The sequence below is a fragment of the Epinephelus lanceolatus genome, chromosome 16, assembly GCF_041903045.1.
Source record: "Epinephelus lanceolatus isolate andai-2023 chromosome 16, ASM4190304v1, whole genome shotgun sequence".
Lineage (NCBI taxonomy): Eukaryota > Metazoa > Chordata > Actinopteri > Perciformes > Serranidae > Epinephelus > Epinephelus lanceolatus.
In genome coordinates this window covers 7467520-7491643 of record NC_135749.1, presented here as the reverse complement: position 1 = coordinate 7491643, position 24124 = coordinate 7467520, and the positions used below count along the sequence as shown (strand labels likewise).

The 24124-nt window shown below is 42.6% G+C and overlaps 1 protein-coding gene across 1 annotated transcript in view; it reads right to left on the bottom strand.

Moving 5' to 3' along the window:
• The window catches only part of foxo6b (forkhead box O6 b), a 50089-nt gene extending 26541 nt beyond the window's left edge, over positions 1-23548 (bottom strand). Inside the window, exon 1 of the mRNA XM_033638050.2 lies at positions 22173-23548. Within this exon, the coding sequence (XP_033493941.1) occupies positions 22173-22670 (498 nt within the window). The 5' untranslated portion in view covers positions 22671-23548. The remainder of the gene's footprint in view (positions 1-22172) is intronic.
• Positions 23549-24124: the final 576 nt, after the last annotated feature.

The window sequence follows — 24124 nt, the reverse complement described above, 5'->3', positions numbered from 1 at the left end:
CTACAGGCATGCTGGCAATGCTAATATGCCGATGATTAGCAGGTATATTGCTGACCATGATCACCATTTTAGTTCAGCGTACTCGTATGCTAACATTTGCTAATTAGCACAAAATACAAAGTATTATAATTACAATGGGCCTGATGGTGGTGCTCGATGATTGACACATCAAAATAATTAAAAACATCCAAAATGCACAATGCAATATTTGTTACTGTGTTCTAAAAAGGTACCAGAGGTGGGACCATGTCATTGTTTTGCAAGTCATAGTTGCACTCAAGTCCCAAATCAGGTCCCAAGTCAACAGTAACAAGTCGTAAACAAATCATAATGCAGTCTTTTCCAAATGTAATGCCACTTTAACGACAGAGTAAGTCTGCTTTTACGTCGACGATTCCAGAGTTACTCTCTTATCCTGAAGTCTCCTTTAGGAATCTGATCCCGTTTGATTCGGCGGTTGAACCTCTTGCAACCCTATGCCTTTGCTGACGTCGACCCCAGCAGGATTCAACCCTCCGCGTGGAAGACGAGTGCTCCAACCACTACACTAGGGAGGCCCTCATTTTCACGACAGAGTAATAGGAATAAATGGAGATCGCCTCCAAAGATATCCACAGTTTGAGCTTCTTCATATCAGCACAACACTAGAGTCCACCGGTTACACATGAATTTATCACTCGAGTCTACACCTCTGCTTCACACTTACCTTACCTTACAAAGGTTAAGTAATCGCTAATGGTCATATAAATGGTGAATACATCACTTACTGAGGCTTTATTGATTTGCTGGAAGCAGTCGTTTAGATTAACTTTTGGTTGGCCAGGTTGTAAAAATCTCTCTGTTCACCTCCAGCAAGAAACTTTTTTGTCTTTCTAGCTGCAGAGCATCTGGACCTCAATCCATTCATTAAGTGTTTATTAATATTTACAGCTGCTGACCTGATTGATTATTAGAAAGTGGGAAAACTCACAAGTATTTATTAATGACTCAGCTATTAATTACTCACCAGCAAGAGAGATTTTTCACTTTCACATTGGACTCCACAGCAGTTGCAGTTATTAATGTCTGATTTTTAGTGAATGATTTATTAATAAAGCCATTAGATGCAACTTATAAACCTTTTAAAATGTGCCAAAGAGAGTATTCTATAAAAAACTCTGACAGAAAATAACAATCCCTGCTCCACTACAACACACTCTGTACTCCTCTGTAACTCATGTCGGTCTCCAGCCCAGATATTTTGTACAACAGTGAAATACCTGGTCGAGTCTCTCGGTCTAATCTGTGCCAGAGCCGGCAGGCCTCACAGAGCCTTGCGTAACCCCGGCTGAGTGTAATGGCAGGGCTGAGCCATCAGCTGGGGGACTGTGGGCCGTGTGCAGGCTGGGACTGAGGGGAGCCCAGGGGTGTCGCCCTGCATGCTCGCACGTTGCACGAAATTGGTTGACCTAATTTCTTACCTCCCTGAAACTCCCCTGGCAGGGCGCTGATGTGGAGATGCTGAGGCGGGACTGAGCCCAGCGTGCTTAGATAAATTGGTATTTTATGAAAAATCAAATACGAACAAGTCACTGCCTCCCAGTGATATATACTGGATTGATTGCAGAGTTGATCAATACCAAACTGGATGTCTGTGGGAATAAACCGACCCTGAATTGCTTCAAATAAGCTATTCTGATCATTTTTCCATATGCATGACTGTTTATTATTAGTAAGGGCCAATTAGTAATTAGGAGCAAGAGCAGCAGGAGAATACCAAGTTAATGCTCGAGCACACTCTAATGAAAGAATAGAGAGACTTTCAGTTATTATTTTATTGAGAAATGTAGGCTATATCCACATGCTGCAATTTGGAGGTGTTGCTAAATATGTGAAGTGGCGATGATTTATTTCCGAGCACCACTGGAGTGTTTTCTGCCTCATCTCAGATTGGCTAATGTGTGCATAAATACATTTCATTTTGGGAGGAAAGAATCTCACCTACCAGCAGGTTTTTTAAAAATGTTTGGATCAGTGTTGGCAATCAAAACCAATAATAATCAAACCTGCAGCCAGGTGTGGAATCAAAAGCGAAATTTGAAAAGACGCAACAATTAAAATGTGAATTAGTTGTGTTTCTGTGAGACAGGTTGATGTGAATAAATAGTTTGTTGGCTGGATGCAGGAATGTGTGGTGTCAGGTGTTTGTTGCAGATGCAAAGTGATGAGATAAGACAAGACTTTATTGATCCCTGGAGAAGAATTCACACATTGCAGCGTCACAGGAGACGGGCTGCTTTTTGTGATTAATCAATCCATCGTTTAGTCTATGAGAACTGTAACACCTTACGCAGTATGTGATAATAAGCAGTTTACATTGGTGAAGCTTTCAGGGGGGACGCAGAGGACATGTCCCCCTCAATATGTGGAACATGTTCATTCGTCCCTCCAGTAAAAACATGAAAGTAGCAGAGGATATATATGCCATAATTTAATGCAGAAAAGGAACAAATTGGTGCATGAAATGAAGGGTCTGGAGGTCCTCCGCCAGAAAACTTAAGGCATAAGCACACATACACATGATCTATATATTGAGGGGGTTTCTCCTGCGTCTCCCTTGATATCTACACCTATGGGAACCAAGCCCGTTGCCATGAGCCACGGAGTCCACAGTGGCAGGAACCAAATCTGTGGGGAGGTCCCGGTAGCGATAATAATGGCAATTTGTTAAGTTTATTATGGTTATGATTACATTTGCTTACTATTATTTCAGATGGCAGTGCATGGCTGCCAATTGTAGCATAATGATGTCTTTTTTACTCACACAGAGGACCCTAACTCCCGTTTCACATGTCAGTGTTGAAACAAAACCAATGCCCTTGATGGTTTATAACACGTTACGAGTGGTTGGTATAACCAGAGAATAAATGACAATAAAAAAAGAGTAATGTTGTCGTCATTGGAGAAGTTAGAGTTCTTGAGAAAAACTGTATATAATTAAACTTTTAAAATATGATACAGTGTTATAAACCATTATTAAATGTTAAAATACTGCTTATAAATGCTAAATAGGAGGACTTGAAATAAAAGTGTTGGTATTTAATGTTTCATCACTACATACACCTGTACACCTGGAGATATTTAATGTGTAAACTAAATGTAGTACAACTATCTTCTGTAAAGTTGTGTCTCACAGACAACACGTCCTGAACACTAACTGTTGAGGCTGAGGCGCGCCGAGCTTATCGTGTCAAACCTGCATCATTATTTGTGTGACTAATACATTCCCATCTCTATTTATTATATTATTTCTTTATCAACAAAAAAAAAGTTTTCTGCCTCGAGCAAGCACAAAAACTATTTTGCATCACTCCTGGAATTTCAGTGAAATGTGCCACTTTCCATTCAGCCTATCTAATTCAATATGGAGTCATTTGCATAAAAATGCATGGATGGTGAGTCGGCTGCTCCGTAAGGATTCCATAGATTAGCGCTCGCTGTGGTGAATGTATACTGCGTGGTCTATTTGTGTGTCTGTCATCTACTCTACATGTATGTCTGTTGACATGTGACTGAACAAATGGGTGTGATTTGTTTGTGTAGATCTATCTATCTCGCCGTGAGTGCTTACGCAAGTTGGCGTGCATGGTGCATGTGTGTCACACATGCATAGTAAATATGTAGCGTTGGGATGTGTAGTTCATTACTCTATGTGAGTGTGTGTATGTGTGTCTGTGTGAAGGGGAGGAGGGGTGCAGCCTTTCCGCATGAGTGGGGCTGTCAGTGGGCATCAGTCAGCCAGGCAGCGACAGGCGGAGCAGATCATTAGCAGAGACGGAGAGGGAAAGGGAAAGAGAGGGAAAGGGAGAGTGGGGAAGGCGAGGGAGAGAGGGAGTGCAGGGACAGAGTGGAGGGAAGGCCTCAGCGCTGCGTCTTTAATATCCGTCTTGCGAGAATTACACAGACAGGCCTGAGCACTGCTCAGTCACGCAACCACACTGCCACCACCATCCTGTTCTCCTCTGTCCTCACATCAGCTTCATTACTGTAGGCTTCAGCTGTCATCGTATCTGTCAATATCTCCACAGTGAAGCTGCAAATTGACTTTTTTATTTTCTCATGATAGTCAATAATGCTCAAAAAAGCTTCTGATGCAGCATTTAGACTGCAGGACATTAGAACTGAATTCTGAGCTGTGTATACACGGGGGCGGCTGGAACATTGTTGTACATCAACGCGTAATAACCTTCCATTACTCACAGGCTACTTGAACAGTAATGAAAATAATTTAATCCCTGAGCAGACACAGGTGTCTGATAACAATTTATTAAGTTTTTTAGAGCCCAACCCAGAATTTCCATGTGGGAAAAATCCAGGAAGTAAAGCAAACGTTGAAGAAGAGTACACTTGCAAGATAAATGTGACACTTTCTAATGTCACAATGGAGGGACAACTGCGCAGGTTGATTTTAGCGCTGCTCATCGTGGACTATATTGCTGTCATTGTTCATTTTAGTCAAACCATACAGTTTGAAAACGAGGCGCGGCTCCAACTAGAAAACAATGTTTTGATGCATTGGATGTGCTGAATGTGCATATTAAGGCAGTACAGGAGGAGGTGCACATTAATAATCCTCCAGGACTGTAACATGCTCATGTTTAACCCAAACAATGTGTCATGTGACTGCAATTGGTTCAGATCCAGGTCGGAACACCTTCTCACCACAAACTAACCGCACCAGAGTTTGTTTGTAACTGGACCGAGACCACCTCTTCAAGACGGTCTCGGTCCGGTTGTTTTGATGCGCACCTGAGTGTGATTGCTGTGTTCACACCTGCCCAAACGAACTGCACTTAGGGGGCAAATGAACTTGAGTTTGATTGAACCGAACCAAACAGGGCAGGTGTGACAGCACCCTCAATTTAAAAAATAGTCCTGCATTCAAAATGTAACTTAAAAGGGTACTTTGGCAATTTACTATTGCGCTTTCATTAAGCTTGGGGACTTGCCAAAAAAAAAATCTATCCTGATGTTTAGTCCTTAATAAGGATCAAGCACCAAAAACCCTGGATCCTACAATTCCCACGATGCAACCTGATGTAGGTTGTTAGAGCTTATCTGCCTGGTAAGCATTAAATGTCTTTGAAGTATTCCGTTCATAGTTTGTAACGCAAGTTTCCAATCGACATTTGTATTCTCTGCGCCCCAGCCAAAGTAACCCTGATGACATCACTACGACATCATTAGGGTTATTTTCTCAGACTTTTTAAAGCTCCTCCAGAGACACAAAGGACATTGTATAATGCTGAAATTACTACTACTGACACATTGAAGTGTGAACAGCTGGTTCACATGGAGTTAACTTTAATATATTATAAGATATGTTATTTATAAAACATGATCATATCTCGTGATCTCACTATGTGTTTTGTTAGTGAAATATTAAGTAGTAAACTAGTAAATACATCTGAAATGTAGTGGAATAGAAGCATTGCAACAAATGCTAAATGTATTTTGTTACATTCCACCACTGATCACAAGAGTACTAAGGTACATTTCATGAGGAAATGTACTGTAACGTTCCACCGCTGATCTTCACCATCAGAGGTGGACGTCACTGTTATGATCCGAGTCCACTGGTGTAACCTTAATCCTAACCACAACCAATTAAATGTGGCACAAAGTCCTCACTGGGCCTCATTACAAAAAACAATCTGCCACAATGTTGACTGTTTTGGAAAACACCTGAAAGAAGGAGTATGATGTTGAGTGCGGATATGTTTTAGCAGGCTCATTATCTAAACAGGGTTACGAGGAGATGAGAAATGAAGCATACTTGTGTAATCTGATAAAACGTCACATGAGAATCAATTATCATGTGTTCTCAATAAATGAGCGGAAATGCATTGCGTGCTAACAAATGCAATATCACCTCAGGCACGTGTTTAGCAACACGTACCGATGACAACCTGCTGCAAACTTATGACAGTGCTCTCTAAACTGTTTTTATTTCACACCATGCTCGTGCTAACTAGCTCTCGTCTCCATCCTTCCTCTCTCATGTACAGCGTGCAGCAAGACCTTGTTTAATTCCGCCACTCTCCTCCACATCTCGACTGTTTTGCATTTTGCCCTTTCATCGTTCGCCGGCTGGGCCCATAACTCATCTTTTAGTGCTGCATCTTGTGGTGACCACCTTCCACTCAACAACACCATTAAACAGGCAGATTAATGCTGCTATTAAATCCACACATCGACTTCGGTGGCACTCATCAAAGACAGTATATATGACTAGCGGTATCAAGGATTTGATGAAGTCAGACTTTCAGGGGCCAATAAATCAGTTAGCAGGGTGCAATCTAACACTTCACAAGGTAGAGGCTGACAAAGGAGGGAGCAGATACTGGACTCGTAAGGCTGAAAATGAACACAACAGACGTGTGTGCAGCTGTGCACACATTTAACTTTATATACCTCAGTAACATTAACGGCGACTTTGACCAGTTACAGTTGACATGCTTACTTTCATTGCTGTATGTTATTGGCATGGCTGGATGAACCTATCTGGGGGCCCTGCGGACAAACTTCGTTTTTGGTCCCCTAATGATCCCCACCTACCCCTTTCTGTGCGTCATGTGGATACTCTGTTCGGGCTGCACCACAATTCGTGTATAACCCACCAATCACGTAACTTATGCCCTGATAGGAGTAAAGAAGGAAATAGTATAAAGAGTGAAAGTCTGTGTAAGGAGGCAAGTTGGGGTGATGGGTGGGTAAAACAAACACAGGACTTTCGCCCCAGGAGAACTTTGTTTGGAACCCTGTGAAATAGTGGCCATTTTGGTAAGAAGCCAGAACTAGGGCGAAAGAGACAGGATCCGGAATTTGATGGCTGCACCTTTCCGTCAAAATAAAAGCACCAAGCTAATAAAAATGCAGTGAAACTTTTTAATTTAAAGAATATAATTTACAAGAAAAGCCCCAAGCCATTAAGTTAACCTTTTTCTTTTATTGTAAATCGAAGGTGCGCCAGAATTTAAAGTTTTACTTTGGTGAACACTCTTACTTTGGTGAATTTGGTGAATTCCAGATCTGCTCTCTAGACCGGAACCAGAATCCAGACAAAATTCAGAGTGAATGGAAACCAGGCTCTTCACCGTATGTGAAGAGTCTGGTGACGCAAGGCTAGCACCGATTAGTCGACTAATTGATGACTAATCGACTATTAAAATAATTGGTGACTATTTTAGTAGTCGACTAATCAGTTTCAGTCATTTTTCATAGAAAAGTACTATAAAAGTACCCCAAAATACTCTTGCTGCAGCTTCTTACGTTCAAATATTGGCAGCTTCACACACTCTCCCGTGATGGTGAACTCAAACCCTTTGGCGTGGGTACGAAACAAGATGACATAATTTTGGGGTTTGGGAGAGACAGACCGACATTTTTCAACATTTTAACACATTTTTGATAAAATGATTAGTCGACTAATCAAAGAAATAATCGACAGATTTGTCAACAATGAAAATAATTGTCAGTTGCAGCCCTACTGTGAAACCATTTTTAAGGTCTTTCATCAGCATGTTTCTTTTCCCAAACCTTACCTACGAAACTTTTTATGGTTTATTTTAACTTTATGTTAAGTGCGTAAAGTGACGATGCCCAACCATGTTTCTCTCCCTAAACCTAACCCACATACCTTTACTCTCCAAAACCTGAGCTACGTAACAACGTACATTAACTACATAACGTGACGATGCCATTCTTGGCACACTGATTTTTGAGCTATTCTATGTGCATTTTCGTAAGATTCGTAAGCACTGTTGTATGAGTATACGTTGCTCTGTTGCATATTGTAAAACACGGGTGGCAGCTTTATGATCCAGAGAGCATCATTTATTTCAGAAAACACACCATATGAACAAAATATAATATAAAACAGAAAGCTAAAATAATAATAGTCTTACATTTTGAGCCAGGTCTCCTCCACAACACAGCGACACAAAATTAGCCACCACTGCCCAACCTGCTTTAGTCAGTGTTGTACATTTGTGGTGCAGACTCCCAACAAATCTGCAATAATCCAATCACCAGTTGACATGAGGTGAACTGGGACTTTTTGAAGCCCCTTTGGGGTCTTGTTTATTAGAAGTTATCCTGTCACTGCTGATTCAAGTGATTACACGACAACTAATTCTGTAGGCCTGTCTGCATTTAGCCATCGCTGCCTTGTTGAAATCTGATTTCCTCATTTGTTGATGGATCTGTTGACAAGACATCAGAGACACTAAGATGCCATGCTAGTGGCCCGCAGAGACTTAAGTGGTCATTGAAGCCAGCAATATGAAAATGCTGGACAGTGCCAACGATATTGTTATGATCTGGTCATTCTTAGAGCAAGATTTTCCTGGTGGTGACAGGAAAGGAAAAGAACACGGGCTCATGGAAAACAAAAGGGTTTGTCTTCCCCTTTCACACTTAAACTGTCCTATCGAATAAAGGCAAAAGCAAAAAAACAAATCTTAAAAAAAAAAGTGCATTTCACATAAATTAATTCCTACCTAACTGTCATGCCTTAGATTTTTAAATACACTCATTAATACTTCCAAATGTTGTCTTAAGCACAGTGTTTATTTACTGAAACAGGCGATGTCTGTTAGATTCATTAACCAGATAAAATATGGGACGTAGCCAGGGGCACTTCTAGGATTTCAGGACATTGGGGGCCGAGTCAGGACCTCTACAGAGTTTTGATAAACACACTTTATTTTATTATTTACATTCAAAGTACACAACTTAATCATTGAAAAAATTAAACAAGTACTTCAAAAACAGTTTTTTTTTACTTTCCAGATTACTATTAATTGTGATGTTAAAAATATTAAGTAGTGATTAGTAATTGTTATTAGTATTGCGTAGAAGGATTACTTTACAACTGCTAACATTAAACATGTATTGACCAGAGCTATTAAGTTTATTTATGTTAACAGTGGTGGAATGTCAGCAAGTACATTTACTCCTCCAAGTGGTTGTTTGTTAACGTAACCCTGGGTTTTAACAGATCTCGGGAAAAGTGCATTTTCCTACTCTGCACCTTGGACAATCTTCAAAAAGATCTAAAATTAGACACACTTACATCAACTGATGAATTTAAGGGCATCGTACAGAACGTGGTGACAGAGACGTGTGCTTGTTTTTCTTGAGAGGCCACTATGTTTGAATAGTTGTTGTTTTAATGTGGATTTTTTTTTGCGTTATATGTTGTATTTGAGGCATTGAAAATGTGTTTTGATTGGCTGCTACCTCGACCAGGTCTTCAATTGTAAGAGACTTTTAATCTCAGTGGGACTTCTTGGTTAAATAAAGGTCAAATGAAGATGAAAAATTGGGAGCTGAAGCCTCAAACAGCCAGGCCTAACAATACCACTGGATAACATCACATCGCATTTTGTCCATTACTGTCTTGCGGAGGAACAAGGGTAGGATCTGAGTGAGAGACCAAGGGCACTATCAGCAGACAGCCTGACAGCCTGTCATTCAAAGCACCATTATGTGTAACTTTAAATCTTAATAAAATGTAAACAGCTAACTTATATAAAACTCATGCCCCGTACAGTTATCATGTAGGAGAAATTTAGTTATAGAAACCAAAACTGTTGATTGTACCAGGCTGTAAACATGTTAATTTCTGCTTTAAAGTTGTGCATTTTAACATGGGGGGCCAAAGTGATTGAATCAGTTTTGGAGCCAGCCTCTAGTGGCCATTTGAGGAACTGTAGTTTCTTCTGGCTTCATTTTTCAGCCCCTCAGGGTACCGCTTGCTTAGATTATGGGATATGTTATTTTTTAAAAACAAGATTAAGGTGAGATGGCCCTAAAGGAGAAAAGACTTTGTATTAAGAGTGACATGAATGTGCTCAGTACATTTCATGGCAGTCCGCCCATTAGACTGTGATATTTCATGTGTACAAAACAAAGCCTGGCGGTGGGAGCAAAGGAAAAGTCACGGGCCAACAAAAATTATAAATCAACCTCTGGAGACTACTTATCATTTTAAAGCAATTACTACTTGTTCATATTTTGCTGTATTGTTGGGCAAACAGTCTGATAAACTCTCGAAAATCTCCATCTGAGCTGACAGAGACAGAAAAATAGCTTGATAGCTAACACATTCACAATTACATTAGTTGTTTTTTTTTTTCCCTAAATTAGCTGCTGGCTGATAGCCAGGTGAGACAGCCAACCTTTCCCCGGCAACATGACGGTGCTTTGAAAGCTATGAAACAACCTTTTTTTCTGTCTGGGTAATCTAATTGGACACAGATCAACCTTATCAGAAAATTCACTTAACAGAATTGACCTTGCAGCAGTCTTTTCACTTATCTGCTCGTGTTGTTAGCTTTACATTTACCCATTGTTTTGGGTACAGCCAATTCTTAACCAGAGGTGGTAGCTGTGACTCAATTGGAAAACCTCAGACGTGGCTCAACACCGAGCTGGCTCATCTTATAAGTGAATTCACCTTTTAGAGAGTCATTTTTAAAGCATGGCAGTCATGAGAGATGAGGGCCTGCTCTGTGGGAGAATAATAAATCAAGCCCTTCTAGTGGTGACCAAACATACTGTAGACCTTATGCTAAGCTAGGTCACTGCTGGCCACGGTTGAAATATTATCCTCATAAAACTTTGCAGCACATCTATTTTCTCTCTCGAAAGCGGGACTACAATACTCAAAAGTACATCTAAATCAAATAAATTCTACCAGACACAGACTATTGTGGATTTAAGTGCAATTTCAGTCTCGGCGTGGGCTTAATCTATGGCCACAGATTTGAATTTCTTTCTACGTGAGCTCGAAGCGATGGAAGCCACGGCAGAGACACAGGATGACAGGACAGAGTTTAGATTACAGAGGAAGAGGGGAGGGAGGAAGACCGCGGGGTGGAGGGAGATGGGGGGCAGAGACAGAGACAGAAAGAGTCTAGAGTTTATTCGAGGCTAGCTGTCGTCAGGCTCGGCGTCAGCCGTCACATGGGCAGAATGCTAAACGCCAAGCTCTGAATCCTGACCTATTTTCATCAAACTGACACAGAAATCCACAGAGAGGCCGTCTTACGCTTCTAACCTCTGTCCGCCTCCTGGACTGCCCTCTGCAAACCATCACACACACACACACACACACATACACACACACAAATTATACAATACCATAATGTAAATCTGCTTAGCCGTGATTTAAAGCAGTTTAATAGTGTCTGATTAATAATCTCCAAAATGACTAGATTGTAAATTATTTCCACTCAGCTCCAGCTTGAAAGGCTTTTATTGTAATTTGTCCAAATATGCCGTTGGACTGATGAATATTCATTAAGTGTGATACTCTTCCCTGACCCTTCTTTGTGCTGACAATAGACAGTAGGCATGTTCTTTTTCCGTGTCTGGGCTCGACTTGACATCGTTAGCAGACACCTTCCCGAGTGTAGCAACTCCTCTAACAGACTTTTTATAACAAAGACAATGAGCAAATAACTCCAGTTAAAACACAGCCAATGATCCGGCTCTTAAGGCGCTGATGGCTTTCATTTTCAACCAGCTTTTATCAACTATGATCAAAGCGCAATTACAGACATCTTTAATGAAAATGGATTAAATTGCCAGCAAATGAATGTGACTTGATTGATGCTGAACATCACCTGAACATGACTGAACTACACCAAGAACAGTGCGCATTAAGGGTGATTGATAGTACTGTAAAATGATGGAGTGTGGCTTTTCACTAATATGCCGTGTTATTCTTTACCTACTGCAACCGTTCATTTCCCTCAGAGCATTTAACCTTTTCAGCATCTTTCGGCATACATATCTGCTTTAGAAACACTTTTACCTCCTCTTCATATCTCACATGACTCAGGCACCTCATGCAAGAATGCCTTTGTACTGTTATCCGAAACCACTCTTACTCTTTACTGTGAGGTTTTCTCGTGCGAGTGTTCCATGTCAGATTCACCGAAGTCTCTTAACTGCACACACTTGTCATATTTTATTTTGTTTCAGTCTGATGAAGGCCACCTGCTCTTCATATCTGACCACTGAAATACTCAGCGATGTAAAGCTGCTTGTTCTTTTCCACTTGCAGGCGAGTTTCATAAATACAAATGTCACCCAAGGGAAAAAAAGAATTCACACCACCAAGCTTCAAGTCGGAAATCACAAGAAACATTCTGTATGCTTAGCATCAAGGCCCAGTGACTGCATACTGAATGTTTTTAGTGAAAAATGTACAGTAACCATGGCAGTGCTGGTGCCTTCCTCAGCTCACATGGGTTGCAGGCCACAACCCAATCGCCAAAAAACAAAAAAAACATTGTACATTTCTACAAATGTTGCATTTGTATGTAATTATGTAGGGGATATGTTCAATTGTGTGGTGACAGTGTGGTTAGGTTTAGGCACAAAAAGCACTTGGGTATGGTTAGTAAAAAATATTTTGGTGACACAACCACAGCTGGAGAAGATGACAATGTCTCGGTAATAAACAATTGCTTTTGTGGCAGCAACCCAGCTGGAAACGCACCAACGTCTCAGTAAAAAAAAAAAACACTGCTTTTCTTGACACTATTCCTGGTGCAAAACAGCGATGGGTCACTAAAAAACACCCATGTTCGCTGACTTAAAAGCCCATTGACAAAACAAATCAACAACGACAAATGAAAGCAGAAATATAAATGGACAATGCCAACATTTTCTTCTGGCAACTGGGCTCAGCACAATTCACTTCCTTCACTTCATTCAAACTAAGTCAGAGATCTAAGTCAGGGATCGCCAAACAAACTCCAGTCAGCTGGATTTCCACATCATCTTGTTTTCTTTGGTCCAGCAAATCTCTCCAAAACAAAAGCAGCTCAACTTTGAAGATCCCCAGTGAGCAAGAGATGTCCAACTATCATGACTGGATCAATTTACAGAGCAAGAACACCATTTCCAGGCAGAAATCCAGCTTGAAAATTGCAGGCTACAGCAAACTGTTGCTAATGTTTCTAAGACATACAAGTAGCAGAAAGGCTATGTGTTCAGCAGCACATGAAACATATGTTATTTGCATAAATCATATCCCAGCATGACCAGCAAATCTTTAAGAAGAGGCATTGTACGTTTGTTCTTTAGGACTGAATTGAATTTTGATTGCCTGGTACAATCACTTTTAGGAGAGATCTCTGAATAGTAATAGTAGCTCACAGTGAAACACCGGGCCATTATTTAAATGCCACATACGTCTGGTACTACTTGTCAAGCAGCAGCAGTTCTTTTGTTCTTACATGCCCTCCTCACTTCAGCTCTACAGAAAATTTGGGGTTGAAAAGCCGCGATCCGGGTCATTCAGCAAGGCGCTGAGAGGTTCACTCTCCAGCAGCATTAATCACAGAGCCGCTGTCCTCCGACTGATTAGCTTCCATCAATCTTAGTTTGCCGAGCCCTCCAAAAGGAGAAAGCCCTCATGAAGATCTGATTAAAAATGTAAGTGACTCATAATAGGAGCACATGCCTGGCCTCGGACTCGATGCTCTGTGATAGTCATAAGCTCTGAGTGGGATTTATCCACTCATCTCCAAATGTCCGTTCACCTGTTCACGCAAAGATACTGGCCTGATGTCAGGGAGTGGGGAGGTGAGGTGTGGATGAGAACTAGTGGAGATCTGCATGTGTATGTGTGTGTGTGTGTGTGTGTGTGTGTGGTAGTCATTTGCAGCTGCAGACAGGAGGGGGAGTGACTTTGAGAGTGTCTGAGAGGCACATCCTGCCTGCAATTAAGGTGGAATCAGAGAGAGATCTGCGCTGCCTTGATAATGAGCCTCATCTGAATTATTAACTAGAGCTGTACCCCCCGGACCTGGACTCCCATCAGGCCTAGCTATACAACAACAAGAGCAGATGCACACACACACACACACACACACGCACACACATACGTATATACACACACACACAGAATCTTCAGATCCATACAAATCGCTATCAAACCCATTTCAGCGTGTGCAGGAACTTAAAAACTAATCCCATTTGCAGTAAAAATAAGGGCAACACTTTACTTGAAGTGGTGCTCATAAGGCATTATAAGGCATCAAAAGCCCATTATAAACACGCAGTGAGTGCATGATGATTTATTAAAATTGGTGCATGGTATAATGAGTACAATATGCAGAAAGTTAGGGGTTGAATACTTTATGAAGCAACTGTGTCATTAATCACATTAAAATTTAGAGCAATTTCAGATGCATGATTACATTATTTCTGCGATTCCAGAGGGATCGTAATCAGTTTGGGGGCTGCTGTGAGTTGATGGATTGGGTTTGTTGGGATGACTGTATTTCAAAAGTAACTCCCTGTGTGATGTATAACTTTCAAGGTTATCACAAAATGAGAAATCAAACGTTTGTGTATGTGTGTGTGTGTTTGTGTGTGTGTGTGTGTGTGTGTGTGTGTGTGTGTGTGGGGGGGGGGTCGTTAATTAGTTAATTATGGCAGAAATCAGATGAGTTGAAGAATCATTTATAACCTTCTCAAAGCTTTCTACTGTCACTAGAGCAATGTTTTATGTCCTCAACATCAAACCATGTCAACTCAAAAGTTTTTGCTGCCCATTTTCAAATGCCTGCTAAACGAGCCCTGTCTCACTCTGAAGTCGTCAAAATCGACTTGCGGCGTCAGAAACCAATGAAAAAAGCTGTCCTTCAACGTCGGCATGATACACAGCTGGTTGTCATTATAGTTTAACAGCGCCCGGCGGCGTCAGGGGGAAACGTTGCGGGACCAGTATGAAAGTTAAGACGACCAAAGTCCGAGTGGGGCGGGCAGGAGGGTGGTGGATGGGTCAAACAAACATCGACTTTCACCCAAGAGAGCGCTGTTCATATGCCGTGAAATTCTAAAACCAAACCTCGTTCTTTTTTCCTAAACCCAACCACGTGTTTTTGCTGTCGAATGGGAAAAAAAATCAATTCGCAGTGTTGTAGCAACGTTAAATTTCCTATGAAAACGGAAGCGTACCTTGAGAGAAGACAGTGCATGTAACAGGCAGACCTTGACAAGGTAACCCAGAACGTCAACAACCAACGCACCCAGGGTACCTTGGATGTTGTATCTGGACGTGGAAAGTCCGTGACCAAAGAGTGAGAATGTGTTAGCTAAACAGTTTTTGACGTATTTTCCAATGCAGCCATTGGCTTCCATTCATTTCCTGAGATTTCACTGAGAACCACAATGTATAACGCACGCAAAGTTAAATACGACTCAGTGGCGGATCTTCCTATGGGCGACATAGTCTGCCACCAAGGGCGCTACCCATTTTGGGAGGGGGAGGCAACATCCACACCCCCAACCCCGAAAAACAAGATTTAAAATTTCCAAAAAAAAAACTAAAAAAAATATCCAATGCTAACCATGCTAACAGTGAGCGGAATTTACATATACCATATTATTTCATTGTTTTTTATTTATTACTATTGTTTGTAGGTTACGTTGTGTATTTGCTTTTGTTCTAGTTTGTAATGAATACAAAAAGAGATTATTAAGATTAAGATTATATTTTTGGTTGGTTCAAGTGAAGCTTGTCTAAGGTGCCAAATTTGCTCGATCAGGCAGTGACATGATTTAGGGAGGTACTCTAATGGATGACATAACTCAGGTGCCAGGTTCAGCTAATAGGTTTTCATATCATATAGAAATGAATGGAAGTCAATGGCTGGAGCAGTTGACGAAACATCAATCAGTCGCATGCCTAAATAGTTAGCTGCGATGCAAATGTGTATGTGATTTGTAGCAAAGCAGAACCCCCGGTGCGGTCCTTTAAGGTCTCGTTAGCAGTACGCGCTGACCTGTTCCTGAGTCACAGTCTCACAGGGAGGACAGAGGACTGAATGTTTTTTGACTCCCGCTCTGCTCATCGTCCGAGCCAGACACCAGAACATTTTGAAGCCCTGAGGTCTGGTGGACAACACGGAGAGAATGTGTGCTGGGCCGACATTTTACGACACACCACCAGGCACCATTCCCAAGATCCGCCTTCCTGACTGACTGTTGTGTGTCTGGACTCGGTTTCCTCTCTGGAATTTCCGTCTGTAGAGTGTTTCTCAACATTTTATTCCAGCTGATTTATTCCAACTGATTGAAGTGTGAGGGCTGAGGGCGAGAATATTATGTTCTATTCCAACCACTATGACTCATTTAAGCAGTGAACACCCCGCCTCCACTGCCGGTGCATCCCTTGTTTACATCCAAGCCCTTCTACAGATTGAAGTGATATCTGCCCGCGTTCTATTCAAATGCTTTTTGTAGCTCGGCTTCAACTGACAAGGCAACTGATCCTCGAGGATCAAAATCTGTCCATCTCGGCATGGCCTCCTTTCCATTCAAGCCCTCAACAACTCTTCCCAACTGTTTTCCCTCCATTCACAGGACTGATCAGATGAGTTCTACCATAGTCTCAGATTCAACAACCAACCCCCTTCGCCTTCCAAATTCCTCTTCCCATTCCCCGCCCCCGGTTAACCCAGCGCCAAGCCCGCCAACTCGAGAGCTGCCTCTCCTTCTGCTGCGCCTTTGTGATAATAACAATAACTGTGTAGCGGTGCAGAGGGCTCTCTGTTGAGCCAGCGCCAGGCCGGCTGGCGCTGGGAACCCTCTAAGCCTGTTCCACCATCTCCAACCAATTCCCCTCTGTCTCGGCTGGCGCTGGAGCATCACAGGCATTAAGGCTGCTATCAATGTGCTCAGCAGCAGGGGCCACCGCCACCACTCTCACACTCGCTCTATCTTTTCTCTTTCCGCCTCTCTCTATCTCCCACTCAATTCTGAATCCAATTCAAAAAAGGTTTTATTGGCAGGACAAATAATACCTTGTTCTTCAAAATGTCTCCTTGCCTCCTCTTTTTTCTCTCTGCGCTGTGCACCCTATTCTCCTTCTCTATCTGCTGCGAGTGGAATCTCGGCAGAACAAGGTGATGGCCATCAGCGTGGGCGGTAATACTTTACGTGAAGTGCATTGTGATGCATTACAAGCAGATTAGAAGCATATTAGAGGTAAAGATCCACTTTTGCTCTCAGTAATCAGGGATGTAGGAGAAGGTACACCAAGCTAAAGTTAGTCTGACCATTCTCAGGTCTGACATAGATCTTTTTTGTCTTCTTTCCTGAAATGTGTACATAAAAATGTCATAAAACTAAACTACTGCAACCAGTAACACCAGTTAAGTTTTGAAACGTGGTGTTATTGGAGGTCTACCTGGATGGGCCAGAAAGCTTCTTTTCAAATAAATCATACTCATGAGACAAAATCAAGGTTTAAGTTTTGAAAAAATAAATCTTAAGGTATTATTTCACAGCAGCTTTTTGCAACCACGCTCCGCACCATAGGCGTAGATTTCAGGGGGATGCAGGGGACACGTTTCACCCTTAGATCATTTCATTTATCCCCTGCAGTTAAAAACAATAAAGTAGCAGAGGGCTTTTGTTTTGACAAAATAGGAGACATTTACATGCAAAGAAAGGAGCAGATTGCTGCATGAAAATTCACCGGAATGCAGGAAATTAAGTGTCAGACACTTGAAAATTTCCAGTGGAGGACAACCACCCCCCAAAAACACTACATCCTTGCTCTGAACCATTTTATTTGAGTGTTTGAGTGTCGATGTGTGAAAGTTATTCCCTATAATGCGTCCTCAGAAAACCTGAAAACATGATGTCTGCAGCTGTCAGTGAGGACGCAAGATGACCGTTCAGAAGTGTCAAGAATTGCAATTTACTGCTCACTATGGTTACATTTAGAGTGTCTGTTATAGGGAGCAGTGAAGGAGTGAACAAGGGGTGATTTTGGACATGTTATCTGCCTTCTTCTGTCTTCCCTGCTGGACATTTTGAATCTACTTGCAGCAAATGACATGCATGGATTCAGACAACTGGCACAGTCAGAGAGAGAAAGACATAATTTTCTTCATAAATTACATTTAAAAACTAAAACCTAAAGTTTTATCAGGACCTCAGTGTATTAATCAGACAGAAGTCAGTGCGGTCACGGAGCTTCAAACTGCTCTAAACACCTCTCAGATTGGTGCATTCATGAGCAATTGCACAGCCTGGAAAAAAATCACATCCCTAATACAAATTCAGATACTAATGATCATAAATGTTTGCAGCCATCTCTCAGGTGCTGGATGCCGCACCAATACATAACTCTCACTGTGTGGAAAATACTGTAAAATGGACCGAGTTCGTGTAAGTCAGGGATGCTCAACTCTCTCTGCCTGGAGGCCACGTTTGCAAGATGACAGGAGGCCAGAGGCCAGTTCATAAACAAACATTTATAATATTTATCAGTATATATAATAAATGAATTGCCTCTTCTTAACCTTTTGCAATGTGCTGTCCTCGCTTTACTTTGCCACGAGGAACATCCAGTCGCAGCAACCCCGCACAGGTCAGTTTTGATGAACAAGCCCTATTTAAAATGCACTTTGGCAACTTATTTAAATTCAAAGTACAAAATTAGTTTCTTTTTTCTGTGAATTTGAAAATGGTTGCTGGGCCCTCTGTATCACATGGGCACTAAGTTGAGCACCACTGTTACAGGTTAAAGAGTATCTGTACACTAAAGGCATTTTTTCAGGTTAGTAAAACATGTACAGTCACTTTATCACGCGTTACAACAGTGAAGGTGGCATGTTCAAGATAAAACAGGGCGTTAAGTTGCTCTTTAAAGACAAAAAACAAACAGGAATTATTGCTTTTCTGAAATTCTAATTGATCCTTTTGTGTATTGCTGCTTGTTTGCCGTGTGCTCATTATATCACAGTCTGATTACAACACTCATACACCCACAACGTTCCTCTAACATGCTGCTTTGTGGAGCCTTCAGGTAGAGTCAGTGAGCTCCTACCTGCCTGCCTGCTGCTGAATGCTGTGTACTGTACAGCCTGCAGACAGGCCACAGCTCAGCACATCCATTCCCACGCAGAGCCACTTGTGAAATGCACATAACAATGTGTGTGTGTGTGTGTGTGTGTGTGTGTGTGTGTGTGTGTGTGAGCGGATACCCCCACATCACCACCGACTGAACTCACTTCATATGACCAAACACAGCCTCCCACCTCAGATACAGTAACAAACATGGCCTAAGCACTTGACCGCAATTACTGAACCACAGTCAGAGAAATCCATACGTAGTCATCATGGTAACCCTGCTGCCAAATGCTTAAGCAACACTGTGTACTATGTACTGTATGTGTGTGTGTGTGTGTGTGTGTCCACAATCAAATAAATCCATACACTACCACTGGACACGAGAAGAGTGTGGACATGTGAGAGGAATCCAATCCACCTATGCAGCCTTAGCGCTTGACACTTTAACAAGTGAGTGACACCTCAACGGTGTGTGAGTACAGTGTGTGTGTGTGTGTGTGTGTGTGTGTGTGTATGTGTGTGTGGTATTAAGTGGAGGAGAAGCTGCTGGCCCAGATGAAGACAAAGAGCCCAGCGGCTGAATTGAGCAGCAGCTCTCAGACAGGATTACACAACAGCTCTTAAAGACAGCTTTTAATAGCAAGACTCTGACTGGATCTTATTTCCCTCCCACTCATCCCATCCAACCACCCATCCATATACACCCCCCCCCCCACACACACCCACCCACCATCAGTAATGTTCAATCTAAGCAGAAAAACACACAGGAATGTGTAAGGGTGCATATACGCGAGCGTTTGCGAGCGATTCTGTACCTCCGTGCTTCAAATCTCATTAAAATCGCTGCCAACTGTTACAGTCCAACATGTGCGTGCATGTGTCTCTCCTCTCTCTCATTTATTTTTTTTTCGTTGAGGAGTGTTATTATGATTGAATCAAGTTGTTTTTCACCGCAACTTGGAGCCTCTCTCCGCCAATCAGCTTCCTTGCCAGACCGGCCAATCAAAACGTCCACGCAAAGCTTGGAACGAGAGCAGGTATCAAGCTGGGCATCCCTGGGCAGCACAAACAAGGCCCCGGGAATTAAGCTCAGCTTTAAATCCAATTTTAAACCCCCCCATACCATAAAGATTGGACAGGGGTTGTTGCAGACCTAAATCAAATGGTGATTTTATTGAGATTAATCTGCGTCTTAATGCTGCTCAATTGGAGGCTGGTGGGGAGCCAAATGAGATGGCCGAGCAGGGGGAAGCATCAGAGGAAGCTTGTGTGTGAGAGGGACAAATACAAGGGAGACAATGGCACTTAACATAAACTGCTGTAAGGATATGATAACATGACAGGAGGAGAAGACAGAGGATTGTGGATCAACTCGATGTCAAACACACAGATGGTGTGAAATGCCTGTTAATCCCACTACAACTTCTGTCCCACCCCCCCATGTTCCTCCTATCGCCAGGCTGTGTCAGAAAAGCGAAACACACGGGAGAGTAAGATTTGAAAAGCAAAATCAGAATTGTAAAAAGAAAAAAAAAAACACATGACGCTCAGTTTAGTCATCACAAGAAGGACTACTTAGCCTTGGAAAACAATCATGTGTGTCTGCTGTGGCTCTGAGAGAAGCTTCAAAGGTTTAAAAAAAAATCTGATGATGTCACATTGATGTCATCACAATCATCTAGACTTAAAAGTTTTAACCAAAAGCCTCCAAAACTGGAGGTGTGGGGTTTGAAAGAAGTGGGCAGGGAGGGTCTAATAGAATGAGTTGTTGCATTGCATTGTGGGAATTGAAGGAAACAGGGTGTTTTGGTGTGTGATGCAAACTACAGAATAAACATCAGCATATCTCGGCCTCTGCTGCTTCAATTTCAACCATTCTCTCCTTAATCTGTTTGTCTTGAGTTCCCCAGCCTCATGGAGCAAAACTCCCAGATCACTGGAGGAACCCTTTAAACATGTTTCCCAGCCATTTTAAAATTTTCATGATGTTGAATGATGTGTCTCTTTTCTAAGCTCTTTGATAGAGCGATGCCAGTAAATGTTAAAGCCCGCGGTCATATTTAACAAGAAGGGAGTCACTCCCCTGTTGTGTCGGAGTTAACAGTGTGTATCCAGCATTTTAGAAATTCCCATTAATTGCAGGGTTGACCACTGTGGCCTTTTGATGAAACTCCCACTGCACCAAAAGACCATAAAACACAAGTGGAGACACAGCGAACCAGACTTCCATGCATGTTTTACACATTTGTTTTGTCTCCTTTCCTAAAAAAGATCTGATTCAGATGTTAACAGGTGATTCACATATTAAATCCCAGTTATGACAGACCTGATTAATGCCCATATTTACCACACATACTAACATTTATTTAGACTTTACTGCAATTTTAAGCAGCCAAACATTATTTCTCTAAGTTTGTTTTGAACTGGAGGAAAATTCAGGAAAGTGGCAAAACTTTGGCAAACATGAAGGACAGTATGAGGGGAAGCTACAGTGCGAGGCTTGGAAACAAAAGACCATTAATCCGCACACAGAATGGGTGGTAAACTTAAGTAGATTACAGCAACCAATCTATTAGATTAACCTCATATTAATTTGAATTTAAGGGATAATCTGTAGTTACATCTGTTTGCTGTGACACTGCATGTCATCATCTCTTGTTATTGTCCTTTTAAACCCTTCGCCTTGTGCCATGCTTTTCGCACAACCCGTGCGTAATTCAACGTGCGCGCACTGGATCGCAGGGGGGCGGGGTGGCTCCAAACGGTTTATCCCGAGCGCCCAACCGGCGGCATGGGTGACGCTCCAGTCGAGGAGCTGCAAATCGGACCGGAGGCACACTTTGTCCCCCGCGTGACCCGATAACGCAGGGGAGCATGGGCTCGAAACCTGACACTTTACCGATGCGTCACAGCGCGTAATAGTCGCCTATCCAAAGGGAACCGTGAAGACGGGGAGTTTGGCTCCGTGTGGCTTCTCCTATACATAGGCTGCAATTCGTAAATACGATGAACCCAGTGAACCCTTCCAGCCATGCTCACCGCCCCTTTCAACACACTGTAGTGTGGAGTGACATGGGGACACGCCACTGACATAAATTGCTGGAACCAGGGGTCAATTATGTGGCTTTCAAATATGCAGGAAAGGAGTTCTGCTGCAGACACAGACTCAGGCTAAATATAGTGCAGCGTCTCCACTAAAACCTTCACCATGTGGTGTCAGAAAATTCTTTCATGTGGCCTACCTTCCATCCGGCTGAACTGTTGCTGTCGCCTTTATCCTTGAAATAAGGAACAAAGCGAACCATCCAGTCATAAATTTGGGACAGGGTGAGTCTCTTCTCCGGGGCGCTCTCGATGGCACGGGTAATGAGGTCTGCATAAGACAGGTTTCCCCACGCGTTTCGCCGGGAGGACTTGGCTTTGCGCAGCTGGCCGGCCACGTCGAGCGCAGCCCCGGACATGCAGGCAGGAGCGGCCACGACCGGGGCCGGGGCGCCGGCTGGGTGCTTGATCTCCGCCGGCGCGCCGCCTTTTCTCTCGGCCCGGCATGCGGGCACGTTGTACTGCTCCACTTTGACCGATGCCAGGGCCAGACCTCGGCTCGCTTCTTCTCCCCCGGGGAAATCCTCCGGACACGGCAGCGGCCAGGTGCACGACCGCGAACGACTGTGAGGCTCAAATTCCGAATCGATATCAACCTGATGCGCATCCATGCCGCTGTTCTTCATCATCATCAGCATGATGATCTCCCGCTGAATGGATGTCAAAATCGGACAAGGTCACTATAACAAAAAAGCCTGTCAATTTTGACGCCTGCCAGTGAGTTAAAATGCCCAAACTGGTCCCTTATACAGAGAAAGAGGAATAAATGTGTCTTGTTTCACACACAGAGATGATCAACCAGTATGAAAAAGCCGGCAGCGGTGTGGGATATTATCATTCTCCTCAGTGCAACAATGTGGCATCACATCAGGACAGATGAAGGTGTATCCGAGGCATCAACAACAGTATTAGTCTCTCTTCCATGTTAATTGCACAACACCGGCTGTGTGGCTGCATACAGGACCAAGTGACGGTCAAACATCCATTATGAAAGCCAGACACACTTGGAGAATGTCTCTGTGCCCGCTCCGGCTGCAGCAACAGTTGATCCTTCTGACAGATGAGGTCCAGTGCAGGTTAAAAGGAAACGCTTTATCAAACTCCCCCAAATTAATTGACTTTATAATTGTCTCCACGCTCTGATCCCAGCTTTACTAGCGTCTTTCTGCAGACTGGCTGGTGACCGGCTTCAGCTCAAACTCACTGCGAGCGCAATTACTCCCTTAGAAATAGAAACAGGCTCTCATGAATCATTTATATGAAGCCGTGAATTTCCAGACGAGCGAGAGAAAAAAAAGCCCTCATGGATTTGATTTGGAGCATCCTCTGTGTCTCCTCTGCACGCCGCCAGACGCCTCACTTGGTATAGTAGATATTTCTACCTTTGTCTTTGGCTTTCCGTTCACATGTCACATGGGTACCGTCTCTCTGCCTATTGCTCTGCCTTTATACTACAAGCCTGTGTGTCTCTGAAGGCTTCAAGCCACTTAACTGTAGCCTGGAATAAAGTGGAATAAGTGCTGCTTCCATATAATTGGACGCCGCCTGGATCAAGTCACTCCCTCCAGAACAGGTTTCCAGAGGAGGAGGAGGAGGGTGTGTGTATGTGTGTGTGTGTGTGTGTGTGTGTGTGTGTGTGTGTGTGTGTGTGGTGGGGGTGATGTTCCCAACAATACAGTTTCTAAAGGCAGTCATTTATACAACATATACAGACAGATTCAATCAAATACTTTATCATTATGTTTATGTGCTATTTTTTCACAAGCGCCAATCATCAGTAGTTTAATTCACTTATTGCTGATTAAAGATAAATGTTAACTTTATTTCCCTGCTGTTGTTTTTGTGTTTTAATAACATAATAAGCGATATATTGTGCATCAAATCAATTCATGCAAGTCTCTTTGCAGCATAGTGGACATTACGAGGGGACGCAGGAGACACATGGCCCTCAATATTTAGAACTTGTGCAAACTGGACCTTTTCTTTTCTCTTTTTTGTTTTTGCACAAAATCAAAGACAATGACACCACGAATTGATGCAGAAAAGATACAATTTTCTGCATAAAAATTCACCACAAAGCAGAAAATTAAGT